At 38.6% G+C, this 14,013-nt stretch overlaps 1 protein-coding gene across 6 annotated transcripts in view; it reads right to left on the reverse strand.

Moving 5' to 3' along the window:
- The window catches only part of MAGI2 (membrane associated guanylate kinase, WW and PDZ domain containing 2), a 1,040,513-nt gene that overhangs the window by 137,452 nt on the left and 889,048 nt on the right, over positions 1–14,013 (reverse strand). For all 6 annotated transcript variants that reach the window (XM_063448170.1, XM_063448171.1, XM_063448169.1 and 3 more), the window contains one exon: positions 9,210–9,851. In XM_063448170.1, coding sequence (XP_063304240.1) covers positions 9,210–9,851 — 642 coding nt within the window. The remainder of the gene's footprint in view (positions 1–9,209; positions 9,852–14,013) is intronic.

A 14,013-nucleotide genomic window follows, 5' to 3' on the forward strand; every position in this document is an offset into this window, starting at 1 on the left:
CTGGTGGCCCAGTGTTGGGTCCCTGCTGGCTCATTGTTGGTTCTTGAATGACTGGTGTTTCAGTGCTGGGTCCTTGCTGGTCCAGTGTTGGGTCCCATAGATTCAACCAGTGTAAATGTTAATACGATATGCCCAAATCTGCTGGCAGACCCACTAAATAGTGCACCAAGGGAAACGTTTAAAGTACACTATAGCTTTAGTATTACAAATCTGTATTCCTAATGCTATAGTGCCCCTGTCCATATTTGTATTCAGCCTTCCCTCCATGTGCAATAAAATGTTTTAAAAAAACAAGTTTTACTCACCTTTTTTCAGTGTGAGGCTCCCCCGGCGCTACTTACCTCTCCACCTCCCGCAACATCATGGCCTCCTCTGCCAATGTCCAATCCAATCCGTAAATAATGATAGTCACCGAGGTGGACAGGGGGGCGTGGCCGGCTGCCGAGCGAACAGGACACGAGTGTGTGGAGCTCCGTACCAGCGCATAAAAAAGTAAGCACTTATCTGACACCCGGCTCCCAAAATCGTCCACACACACGCCTCCCGACCAGAGACACTAATGGGGCGCAAAAATAAGAAAAGTCGCCAGCCAGAGACACCCAAATTGACCGATATCCGGCTCTCATTTACAAGGCCTAATCCACAGGCAGCCGTCAAGATGGCGGCCGCAGTTAGCAGTGAGGAGGAGGACTCCCAGGACGATAGGGAAAGCCTTACCTCACCTACAGCAGAGTCTGAGCCCCCATGTCCTGACACAGAATCAGAGGCAGAATCATCCCCTGTCACGAAGAAAGACATAAGGGATCTCGTAAAAGAAATGAGAGAGGTGTGGAGGGCAGATATATTAAGCACACAGAAAGAGGTGGGGGACATCCAGCAAAGGCTCACAGCAATGGAAACTAGAGAAAGTGCAAGGGACCACCAGATACAGAACTCCCAAGACACAATGCAGATCCTCTCCTCACAAGTCCAGAAACTAACCCGGACTATCACCACTATGGAAGCTCGCCACAGAAGGCGGAATATACGCCTCAGGGGGATACCGGAAAACGTGGAAGGAGAGGCATTAATACCCTACATCCACCGCCTATTGTCTACAATGGGCCTTAAAGGAGGCACTGACCCCACCGCAATACTTTCAGCGTTTCGAATCCGGAAAGCTGCAACGGCTCCGGAAAACGCAACCAGACACTATAGCGGTCACGAAGGACATGGCAACCCGCTCCGCTATTATGTCCCGCTCAAGAGACCTGGGCACTGTGCAAATGGAGGGTAGCACGGTGGCCCTTTATGGGGACTTACCATTCGCAGCACTTGCGGAATGGAGGCAACTTGCACCAGCTGCCAAACAACTGCGGGGAGCAGGAGTCAGATACCGATGGGGGGCAGATGGGTCCCTGGAGGTACCACGGGGAAACCAGACGCTCATCCTGACCTCTATGGACGACCAAAAGGAGTTCCTCCGCCAGCTGCACCTCCCAGAGCCCGGGGGGCCAGAATCCAAAGATGATGACATCGCATCGCAGCGTATGCCCAAAAGTAATCTGGGTCCGAAGAAAAACATGTATATAGCGACAATGCCCAAGAGACACTCACAAGCCTCACCACTAAGTGGCTGCACACACACCCTCGGATCCCGCATAGCTGACCAGTTGTGGCGCAAGTAGCGCAAGAGCCGTCACCACCTAAAACCTCACCTAAGCATCACCTAATCTTCAAATCTACCAATTGCAGCCCCAACAGACGACTGTTATTAATGTAACCAGACGTTAAGTGTAGACACGGTCATGTTGATACCTGTTACACTACAGCAAAGTGAACTCTGAGATATTGCTATAATCTTGTGTTACCTAATTCTTGATATTGTTATAATCTTGTGTTATCTAGTTCTTGATATTACTTTCATATTATGGCAAAGTTATATTATGAGTATCCAAACTCTAATAAAAACATAAATTGAAAAAAAATAATGATAGTCACCAGAGGTAGACTTAACCCTGCAATGTGTAGGGCTGCAGTGTTTTACATTGCAGCGTTAAAATGACACGGACACTGCACCTAAACTATAGAGTCCCTTTAAAGGTAAATAACTCTTTTGGTTGATATGGATTTTTCATTTATTATTTTAGTACTTTTTAGTATTTTATAACTTATTAAAAAAGGGACTCATTATTTCCCCATAGTTTCCCTTTAATTGAAAACTGTGCATAGATCGAGATGGCTAATACAGTGGATGTGTACATACCCATCCAACGCCAAATATTTTTTAGTGTGACCAACAGCAACTTGCATGTGGGATGCCCAAATTAAAATTGTGGAAAACAACATTGAACATCGGTATTTAAGGATTTTTTTTACATAGCGGTCTAATGCAACATAAGTGATAATATTGTCTTATCTACAAAGTGATTAAGTGTACATGTTTCCCTGACGTGCCTGGTGTGGCAAGATCTCCTTTTTCCTCAGTAAATTGTATTGACGGTTCTACTGAGGAATGCATCAAATGTAGGTGTATAAAACACACTTACTTATTCAGTGTACTGGTGCCACCATCTTCACATGATGTGCACTCAAATGTTCTTGAGAGTTTATTACAGACTACTACACTCATCAATCGGATCTCAAAGATTTACATCTAATGCCAGGCTGTGCCGCGACAATCAAAACAATAAAACAACTAGCTATTTGGCTATTATTAGGTTGTGCAAATACATTTAAAGTGATTGTTCCATGATTGCATGCAGAGTAGGGCAAACTGCAAAAGGTTAATTTATAATATTCTATTATCTCTTAGGTTAAACACAGCGAACCATGTGTGAACAGGTTTTGCATTCCAGTGAGAATAAACAAATGACAAATAAAAGTTCTAAAAATTCAGCATTCTAACCTTTTTAGGGCAGTGACAAAGTTAAAGCCAGATATAGACAGTCACACATTTTACCTATACGTCTTGTTGTTATTTTAAGTCATCTTCATATCACTATAAAGGCCCTTAAAATAAATGAATCCATGGAAAGTTATTGTAGCAGCTGTGAATGTAAGTTAATGGTTATTCTTTGATTTTGGTTAATTTCCATGGAAATTGTTTACTTCTGATCTGCCATCTGTACTGCTGAATGTAGCATCTCACTAAGTTTTACTTTTCTTTATACAATTAGTGCAAGATCAGAGCATCTTTCAGTTAAATTCTCCATGGCTTCCTATAAAGATTCAAAGAAAGTACCATTTTTTTTTTTTACTCATAAATCTCCTAATTAAAGGAACACTCTAAGCAGCATAACATCTACAGTTTTCTGTATTGTCTATGGTACCAGGAGTGCCCTGGTGCCAATCAGTTGTAATTAGTCAAACTGTTTTAGAATGATTTGACGTCTTACCTCACTCTAAGAAGTTAATTGATCACTCTCAGTGATCACATAAGCTAAGCCCGGCCTTGCAGAAAATAACAGAAGCTCCTGCTTAGAAACCAGTGTTAATAGAGGAGGTGGGCAGAACCCAAGTATGGAGTCAAGCTGTTCAACAACAGTTTGCCTACTTGCAATGCTAGGGAACTCTTGCCACCATAACCACTCCATTGATCTGTAGTGGTTATGGTGCTTGGAGTGCTCCTTAAAAGTGGATTAACACTTCTGACTTCATAACTGTACTTGCTAACATCTGGATCAGGACCCATCATAGCTCAGTGCATCTCCACCGAATTTGTATTTCAGTTACTTCCCACAGTAATTTTTTTACTGTAGTGTTTATTTCTTTATATAAACAATTCAATTTGCCCCTAGGCATTGCTAATTTATTTAAAAAACAGCAAATTGTATTAAAATGTATTAAATAATCCTGTAATGAATGCCCGTAAGGTTAATACACTAAGGGAGTATGTGTGTATATATTTGATTGGCATACAAAAGCAAAACTCAAACAAGTACAAAAGTGTTGCAACTGAAAATGAATCAATATTTAAAAAACAAAGTGACAAACACAAAATGCTCATTCAAACTGATTAAATAGAGCACTTGGTCCTGTGTGCCCCAAGTCCAGGATTTTAGCAAAAACACAAATTTGGAAGCTTGTTGCTTGAGCAATAACTGTGGTAATCAGGGCAAAGAGGGGCAAAGGCTGGGTAAAAGTATACTGCATACCTGCTTTGCTATGGATGAATGACATACTATCACTGCCTGATTTCAGTATATGAGCTCCTAATTGACAGGGTAATACTGAGGTCAATATATTTTGGAGGTATGTATCCCAAAATAAGATTGAATTCAGCTATATTCAGACTGATTGTTTAGAGACCACTTCCATTGATACACCATTCCCTTGTAGTATGGTCTTTACTATGCATTAATGAGTTCCTCTAAGCACCATGCCCTTTTCAGTGATTTGTAGTGGTAATGGTGCCTGGAGCTTGTATGTGCTGGTGGAGGTGTACCTTCGCCTCCAGCAGTGTCATTGGGAGTCATTAGCCACATGGAACAAGATGTCATGGCTGGTTAATATACATTCTTTTGCAAAATTGGCGTCTGTGCTAGAATGTAAAGCATGCTGGGAGCAGATAACTGATGGAGGCATTAGGTTCCTGCCTCCCCTTGTCTTCCCTCTTCCCCCTCAGTCTATTCTCACACCCATCGCTCCCTCTCCAGCAAGGGAAAATGACATGAGTCAAGGATGAGGGTAGAGCTTGGGCTCAGCTATAAAAAAAAACAGGTAAATCTAAACTTTTGGGTTGTGGATGGAGGACCACCACCACAGAAAGGATTATTTCAACCAAAGCCAATGTTTTAATGAGTAACCTTTTAAACATTATCCATTAACTAATCACTAGTGTTCTAGTTGTAATCTCATTTGGACAAAGCCTTCTTCACCCATTGTTCCTGTTGGACACATTTGCTTTGTTAGAATTGTCTTCTTTCACCAATTGTAGAGGGCTGTGGAATATGTTGATGCTATATAAATCATTGTAATTGTTATTAAGAAAACCCAAAGGCTCAGCACCCCTGCTATTGGTCTCCACAAGGAAAGATATTGGAAAGTGATGAGTACATATAAACGAGGCACCTAGAGTTTTCAACTAGATTTCCTAGTTCTAAGCTAGTTTGAGATGTATTTTCTATCTAATGCTTTATGTTGTTGTGCAGACATGAAGCCGCTAACACTGACATTTAGAGATAACTGGAATACCCAAAATACATGGGTTGTGTTGTGTGAAAACTTGTGGTAATGTGTTCAGAAGGTGGTTCTATTAGATACCAAATGGGTCTCTGTCGTAAATAGCCATTGATTGCAGCTCAAGGTTCATTGGAATATTGCTAAACAAACATATAGTACTAACCTAAAGAAAACAAGTTTGTACAATGTAGAATTTATTTCTTTTTTGGACGATAAAGCATTCATATCAGGTTTCTTTCAAGAAACACAATTTTCATAATTATTTTGATAATAAGATTAGTGAGAAATTAGTGGCAAATTAAAATTTAATAGGTTCAACTCAACTTTGATCTGTTAATTATCTATGAAAATTGATAAAAATGAAAAGAAGAATATTTGTAATTTGCTAAAATACAAAATAATCATCTTAATATGGTGAGGTTCTGCATATTTATGTTGAAGGCTGCATGTATAACCCAGATATTCTGCAATGCCTGAGTAAAATTAACAATGACTGAACATTACTGCGAACTTGGAAAGAAATGATGGGTCCATTTAAGTTCCAAGTCATTCTTCTCAAAAGGTAAAAAACAATAAGCATTGTACTTTTTTAAAGATTAATCAATCAGAATATAAGAGGTGCAATCTCATACTTTTAACTGCTGATGTAATCAGGTACAACTCACTATATAATGCATTTTATAAGATGACTGATTAAAATTAATCTCTGGACCTTCAGTGTACAATATCACACTGTGTATATAGAATAGAAATATGCTCAGTTTCTGCAGATTGTTAGTCGGAACTTCGGCACTTTGGCAATTCGGTCCGGCACTTCCAAAATTCGGGATTTTGGCACTTCAGTTCGGCACCTCTGAAATTCGGGACTTCAGCACTTCGGTCCGGCACATCCAAAATTAAGGACTACGGCAATTCGGGACTTCGGTTTCTCCCTTCATCAATTCATTATTGGCTTCAAACTTTGGTTTGTGCTCCTTACAACGCTTAAAAAGTTTATTCTTCTCTTCCATTATTGGCTCCTGATTCTGGCTCTCATTCCTGACTAATCTCTTAGATCACCCCTTCAGGCATGATGTTCTTCTCGCTTTCGACCTTGGCCTACACTAATTGTCTATTCTCTCAAATTATCCTTGTGCCTTGTTCCAACACTCGTATAACACCTCATCTCACAAATTACAACCACGCCCTTAGATCATCCATTCAAACATTGCCTTATTACTATGGAATTTATTTCTAAGTAATTATCTAATATTAAACTCCATCATTACTTTATTGTAATAACTACACATTCTAAAGACTCTGTTTTACTCACAGACTTTGTCTAAATTGGTTTTCCACATAAAACCCCTTGTACCTTGTAACTGTTCTCTCTGTCACAACCTGTTGATATCAAAGCCTAAGTATAAAGTGTGATACTTGAGCACAATCACAGTACTAACTAACTCTGGATATATCAGATCAATAATATATAGTATATATATTATATATAATTATTTTTCAAAACTGTGCACATCAGTCAAGCTTGCAGGCCTTTTGGGCTGCCTTCATGTCTGCCCTTGCATAGCTTGCTGCTACCTAGATTTCAAATGGATGGAAATGCCCTGAATTATCTTCACACGTTGTGAGAACATTTAAAGAAGAATTGTCACGTTCTGGGGTCTTTGCAGATTTTGCAAAGACCACTGATGGTGACTTTACCACTTAGCATGCATGGGCCAGGTGATGCAAATAAAGATACATTTTACTTACCTAAATCTGTCTCTTGCACCAAATGCCATCTTGTTCCACATCATCCTTTAAGATTATGGGGCTTTATCTGCCAAGAGCCAATGTCTGTGCTGTACTCTTGGAGAATTCTGCGAGACTGTGGGAACCTCAGTAGATATTGCCAGCCGTCACTGATGACAGCTGGGAGAAATTACAATGGTTGCTCCTACTTTTGTGAACGTTTGTCAGGCGTAGAAAAAATACATAAGGCAAAAGGGTCCCTACTTTGCTCTATGTGTTTTTGGAAGAAGAGGAGAGAACAGGAGAATGGAAGAATGGAATAAGAGACAGGAAGAAAAGAAGAATCGATTGAGGTAAAGTAAGCAGAGACACTTTAGGGAAGCACTAACTTTGCTTTCTTGAGAGTTGTCTTTGGTGTACCAAAATATGGGACACCAAAGAATCAACCTGCGATAGAGGGACAGAATCCCAGAATCTGTAAAAATGCTGCCAACATATAAAGTAAAATAGGTTAAACCCTATATTATATGGTAATACGACTTATAACTTTTTATAAATAATTCTGCATATATTTTGGGCCAGTACATATATACAGCTTGGTCTGGAAATATTTGAACACTGACACAATTTTCATAATTTTGGCTGTGTACACCATCGCAATGGATTTGAAATGAAATGACGAGATGCAATTGAAGTGCAGACTTTCAGCTTTAATTCAAAATTCAAGGGGTTGAACAAATATATTGTATGAAACATTTAGGAATTGCAACCATTTTGATATACATTCCCCTCATTTCAGGGACTCAAATTAATTGGCCAAAGGAACATAATCATAAATAAAATGCAAGCATTGACTGCTTGAGGTCTAGAAAGCATGGACATCACCAAATGCTGGGTTTCCTCACTTGTGATGCCTTGTCAGGCCTTTACTGCAGCTGTCAACAGCAGTTGTCGTGGGTCGTGGGTCTTTCTGCATTAAGTTTTGTCTTCAGCAAGTGAAATGTATGCTTGATCAGTTTGAGATCAAGTGATTGACTTGGCCATTGTAGAATATTACACTTGTTTTCCTTAAACAACTCCTGGGTAGCTTTCACAGTGTGTTGTGGCTCATTGCCTATCTGTAAAGTGAAGCACCATCTAATCATCTTTAATGAATTTGGCTGAAGCTGAGTAGAAAAAAACATCTCCCTATATGCATCAGAATTCATTGGCTGCTCCTGTCTTCTGTCACATCATCGATAAACACTAATGACACACTGCCACTGGAAGCCATGCATGCCCATGTCATCACATTGCCTTCACTGTGTTTACAGTTGATGTGATATGCTAAGGATCATGAGCCATTCCAAGCCTCCTCCATATTTTTTTCTTCCCATCATAAGGTACAGATTAAGCGTGTTTTCATCTGTCCAAAGAATGCTGTTCCATAATTGGGCTGGCTTTTTACATTTTTTTTGGCATAGTCTAATCTGGCCTTTCTATTCTTGAGGCTTATGAATGATTTGTACCTTCTGGTGAACGCTCTGCATTTGCTTTTGTGAAGGTTTTTCTTTATGGTAGACTTGGATAATTATATGCCTACCTTCTGGAGAGTATTTTTCACTTGGTGGGATGTTGTGAAGCCATGTAAAGGATCCTATGATCATCCACCACTATTGTTTTCTTTGGACATCCTGGTCTTTTTGTGTTCCAGAGCTCACCAGTACATTCTTGTTAGCCAATAATGTACTAAACGGTTGATTTGGCGATTCCTGCTATCTCTCTGATAATTTTTTTAAAAATTGCTGCCTAAGGATGGCCTGTTTCCCTTGCTTTGGGAACTCCTTTGTGGGTTCACAGCAACAGTTTCCAAATGTGAATGCTCCTGGAATCAACTCCACACATCTGACCTGCTTAATTGATGAAGCAATAATGAAGAAATAGCACACACCTGTCCATGAAACAGCTGTAGAGTCATATGTCCAATTGCTTCAGGACCCTTAAAAAACAGGAGGTACATATTAAAGAGCTGTAGTTCCTAATCCCTTTCTTCAATTTGGATGCGAAGACCCTCATATAAAAGCTGAGAGACTGCACTTAAAGCCCATGTTTATTATTGAACTGTAACTTGAGTTTATTTTGGTAAACAGTCAAAATAACAAAACTTGTGTCAGTGTCCAAATATATCCGGACCTTACTGTATGTGGCACGCAGAAAACACACTGGAAAAAAGAAAAAAATGTAAGCCCTAGAAAATACAGACTACTTCTCTCAGCTGGTCTATTTTATAACTGCAGCATTATAAACATAGTATTTGTTTTATGTATTGTTTTACTTACCTCCTCTATGGATTACCAAAGAAGTCTCGTTTCCCACAGGACATTCTTTAAGTAATTCCACAACTTCTAAATGGTTCAGATTCTGTACATTCTGCTGGTTGATCTCCACTATAAGGTCCCCTTCAAATAAACCAGGACATCCCTGAACATCTAGAATTTGCTTCACTCTCTGTCCTGTCGGACTATCTGCTATTGTGAAGCCAAAGCCCTGTGCCCCTTTCACAATGGTTAAGGTCATAAGTTCTGCTTGTGTAGCTCCAGAAGAAGCCATTGATACATTATCATCATGTGCAGGTGGAGGTGGTGGGAATGTGTTTTCAAGCTGACTATCGGCTGGCATGGAGTGCAAAGAAGGCAATGGTCGTTCTGCTACATCTGGTACAGATTGAGACGTCCTAGAAATGTATTCTAAATAAGTTTCATAGTTATTTCTTCCATTTACCACCACAGGGGGTCTTTCTATTACTGCAATAGGTGGAACAAGGCTGCTTGCAGGGTCTTCGGGATCGTAGGGTAGGGGATATCCTCGACATAGCACCAAGTTGACACTTTGACCAATAGGGACTGACTGGAAGAGTTTGACCACATCTGCATGAGTATGCCCAAGGACACAAACTTCATTAATATAAACGATGACATCACCTAGAAAAATAAGAAATATGATTAATAACATGAGACAACTTAAATTACTATTGACACACAGAAATAGAAATTAATATTTTATAAGATGCCTGGTTCTCTGTAAGCAATAGTGAAATCTATTACAAGAGAATTTGAATTTATTAAAAGTACCTGAAAGTTATAAAGGTCACAAAATACTAAAACACATTTCACTTTCAAATAGTGATGTGTCAATAACTATTGTATACATATATTGTATTAAAGACCCACAGTTGGATGCTTTTCTGTTAAGGTGCATGGTTTAATATATATAAATAAATGTACTCCTACCCTTCGTCACTTGTTTGTAAAGTGTCAATGAATGTCAGTGCTGACACTATGCAAGAACATCAAAGATTTCTCATAAAATGAAGCAGCATAGCATCCTTGTGAAAGAATGCATTCTACAAACAAAAAGCATGTTTACTTTGAACTCTGTGTATGTCAGTTTCAGTTACATCAGAAACATCTTAAGCACCTGTAAATGCCAGGAAGCAACATGCTGTACTTTTTTTTATTTTTATCAAATATGTTAAGCAGAATACAGCTGTGTTAAAACTTGCAAATACAAACAGTAGAAATGTCTGTTGTTTACCCCAAACAGCTCATCTTATTTCAGAGCCAGATACACTCGGCGCATTTTGACATGTATCCATAAAATTTTATTTTCAGGTGCTGTCAGTATTAGATTGATAAAAAAAACACACAATGCACAGATATCCACATCTTACAGGAACTGTGTGTGGTATTTTAAGGGCTATTCCTCCCTCCATGGCCATTTCTGCTTTTAGAAGTGGTTATGGAGCAAGGGACATGTATGTGCAGCGTTTAAGAGGTATCTCCAATTTTGTGCCGGGTGCAGTTTAATGTTAATACTGTGCAAAAATGCCTAATGCACACACTCTCCTCCCCTCCAATTCAGATTGTTTTTTTCTTTTTCCCCAGCAATTCCAGCCCTCTTTCTACCCCCCTTCCATCCCAAAGTCCCTCTCTTTCTTGGTTCAGAATGTGCGCATGCACTCTGAGCCTGGAGATCAAATGGTTCTCTATGAGAAGCACTTGAAAGGGAAGCAGTGACGTTTAATGGTAAGTTGAAGGCAGAGAGGAAAACCTCACCCGGTGCTGGAACCCAGGTTTCCAAGTTTAAATGTATTTATTAAGCTTTTTTTTTTAGGTAATACAAAGGGGAAACCAAGGTATTTATACCAAATTGGGTATTCTAAATCAGAAACAGTTTAATTAAATGAACACTTCCAATTAAAAAAAAGAAATAGTAAAATGAAAATTAGCTATTTAGTAGATATACCTATAATGAATACACGCATACATTTATTTATGAATTCAGTCATTGTGGGTATATCTAAAACAGCTTGCAAAAGGTGCAGATATTATGCAAGCCCTCCCCACTTTCATCAAAAGAGATTTTCAGTAGTTTTTCAAGGTAATAACCATAACCTTAACATTGAAAAGACCCTGAATCTGTGCCCCCTGGGCATGCACCCTCTACTCGATGTTAAGAAGGACGCAGGTCGGAATTCTGTGAAAGGGTAATTGGGGAGAAGTCTGGCATGCTCAGGGGAGCTAACGAAAGGGAAATAAAACGTCACTGGCTGTCTAATCTAATTCTAATGATAATTTGAATTATAAACTAGCTTTGAAACGGGACACTGTGTAGAAATAAATCACTTCAGCTTTCTTTATGGGTTGTTGAGTAGTCCTTTAAAATAGGTTGTAGATACCCTATAAGAGTATTATGATTTAGAAGTTATCTACATTTATGAAAAGAGAGATTGTGTACATTTGTGCTTATATAGATATTATACAACCCAATAGACACAGGTTGACATAAACTATGATAGTTCTTAATTAGACACTCCATACTGGAGGTGACCCATTCTTTTTGACTCCTTTAAAGATAATAAACTTTTTTTAAATATATACAAAACAATACATTAAAATAATAAAAAGCAAAACAGATACTCACATGAAGTTCACTAATTTTCTGCAAATAACTAGAAGGTGTGTTTTCTGCAGTAAGTTCTCACCAAACCAGGAAGTCACTCAGCCAATTACAATGCTTATATAACCTTCTAAAGCACTGATTTGATTATCCGATTAACAGTGCTTTGTGGGGGCAATGAGGGATTCTTAAAGTTGTAGTTAAACTCTCAGTTTTTAGCTGAAATATAACTTCCTGAAAGCCATTACATCATCTCATGCAATCAAGAATTGTTGTGTTGCACAAATCTAGAAAGGGTTACAACGTTATCTCAAAGAGCTTATTATTTGTCTGTCTGTCTGCTGTTAAACAAACTGTCTATTTAGACTATTTAGTACTGTGGCTACTCTCCCTAGAAGTGGCCAACCAGCCAAGAAGACTCAAGAGACACACCGCACAAATCTCAATGAGGTAAACCCTAGAGTGACAGCTAAATACTTGAAGAAATTATTGGAACTGGTTAACATTTCTGTTTATGAGTCTAATACATGGAAAGCATTGAACAGGTATGGTTTCCATGGCAGGACCCCACGTAGAAAGCTGCTACTTTCCAAAAAATACATTGCTGCATGCCTAAATGTTGCCAAACAACATTTTTACACTTCACAATGCTTCTGGGAAAATATTTTGTGGACTGAAGAAAGTAAGGTTTAGTTGTTTGAGAAGAACACACAGCACCATGTATGGAGCTAAAAGGGTACCGTATATCAACATGAAACCATCATCCCAATGGTAAAGTATGGTGGAGAGAGCATCATGATTTGGGGCTGCTTTGCTGCTCTGCTGACTAGACCACTTGCCACTTGGAATAATTAATTCTCAAGTTCATCAAGATATCCTACAGGATAATATCATAGTGGCTGGGTGCCAGATGAAACTCATTAGAAGTTGAGTGATGAAGCAGGAAAATAATATTAAACATCCCAGTAAATCAGCCACAGAATTGTTTAAAAAATAAATAATAATTGCATTTTGGAGTAGCCCAGTCAGAGCCCAGAACTCAACCCTATAGAGAAGTTGTGGAATGATCTTAAGATCTGGTAACAACAGACATCCTAAGAATATGGCTTGCCTGAAGCAGTTCTGTAAGGAAGAATGGTCCAAATGCGGCAGTGTGAATAGAGGGCACACCTATAAGGTGAGGGGCAAAAGATCAGAAATTTAGACAGCAAGTGTGTAACAACAAAGGGTGCTTGCAGAATTAGAACTAGGTTTGTACTACCTTGGAAATTTAATTAGGGATTAATTGCATAGTTAACGGACACTTTAAACATCAAAACTACTTTAACTTAATGAAGCAGTTTTAGTGTTTAGATCATGCTCCTGCAGTCTCATTGCTGAATTATCTGACATTTAGGAGTTAGATCATTTTTGTTTCTATCTATGCAGCCCAAGCCACACTTCTCTTGACTGTGACTCCCACAGCCACTGTGAAAAAAAGCATTTCATTTTTAAGCAGATCTTACAACACAATGTGTTTATTTTAGAAGTTCTTATCACTTGCTCTGTTAATTGAAATTAAACACACACAGAGGAGGCTGTTGCAGGCTATAGAAGGCTATTAACAAACCAGAAGAGAAGACATTTTAATTTAAACACTCTGGACAATAAGGGAAGCTATAAAAGCAAGAGCATGTTCTTCTGATAATACAGAGAGTTATGGTAATGAGCAAAATCTGTATGTGATGATGCTAATATAAACTATTCATAAACTCTTTTTTTTTTTTTTGCTGATCTCAGTCTTTTCTATAGACTTTTTCTAAATGAAAATGACAACCCATTGTAAAACCTATACCTTAAATTCGCCAATCACACTCTCTTCATCTGATGTTTACATCATGAGTGACGTTACTTGCTCTGAGCACCAGAATTATAGTGAGGTGACATGCACGTTAAAATTATATCTCATATGTTGCGTTCAACTCATCTATTTTGTTTTAAACTTTGCAAATAAGTTTTCATCTCACATATTCAACACAAATAAATAATGAATAAACACATTTCCTCCAGGTATATAATGTCGTATGTCGTAGTTTGTTAATCTAAATAAAAGCATAATGCTAGTCAAATTTAAATGAAACAATGTATTTTTGATGAGCATAATATTACTCATTTTAACACAGCAACAAAAAAATTGAAGCTAAT

This window comes from Pelobates fuscus, chromosome 3 (assembly GCF_036172605.1).
Source record: "Pelobates fuscus isolate aPelFus1 chromosome 3, aPelFus1.pri, whole genome shotgun sequence".
NCBI lineage: Eukaryota > Metazoa > Chordata > Amphibia > Anura > Pelobatidae > Pelobates > Pelobates fuscus.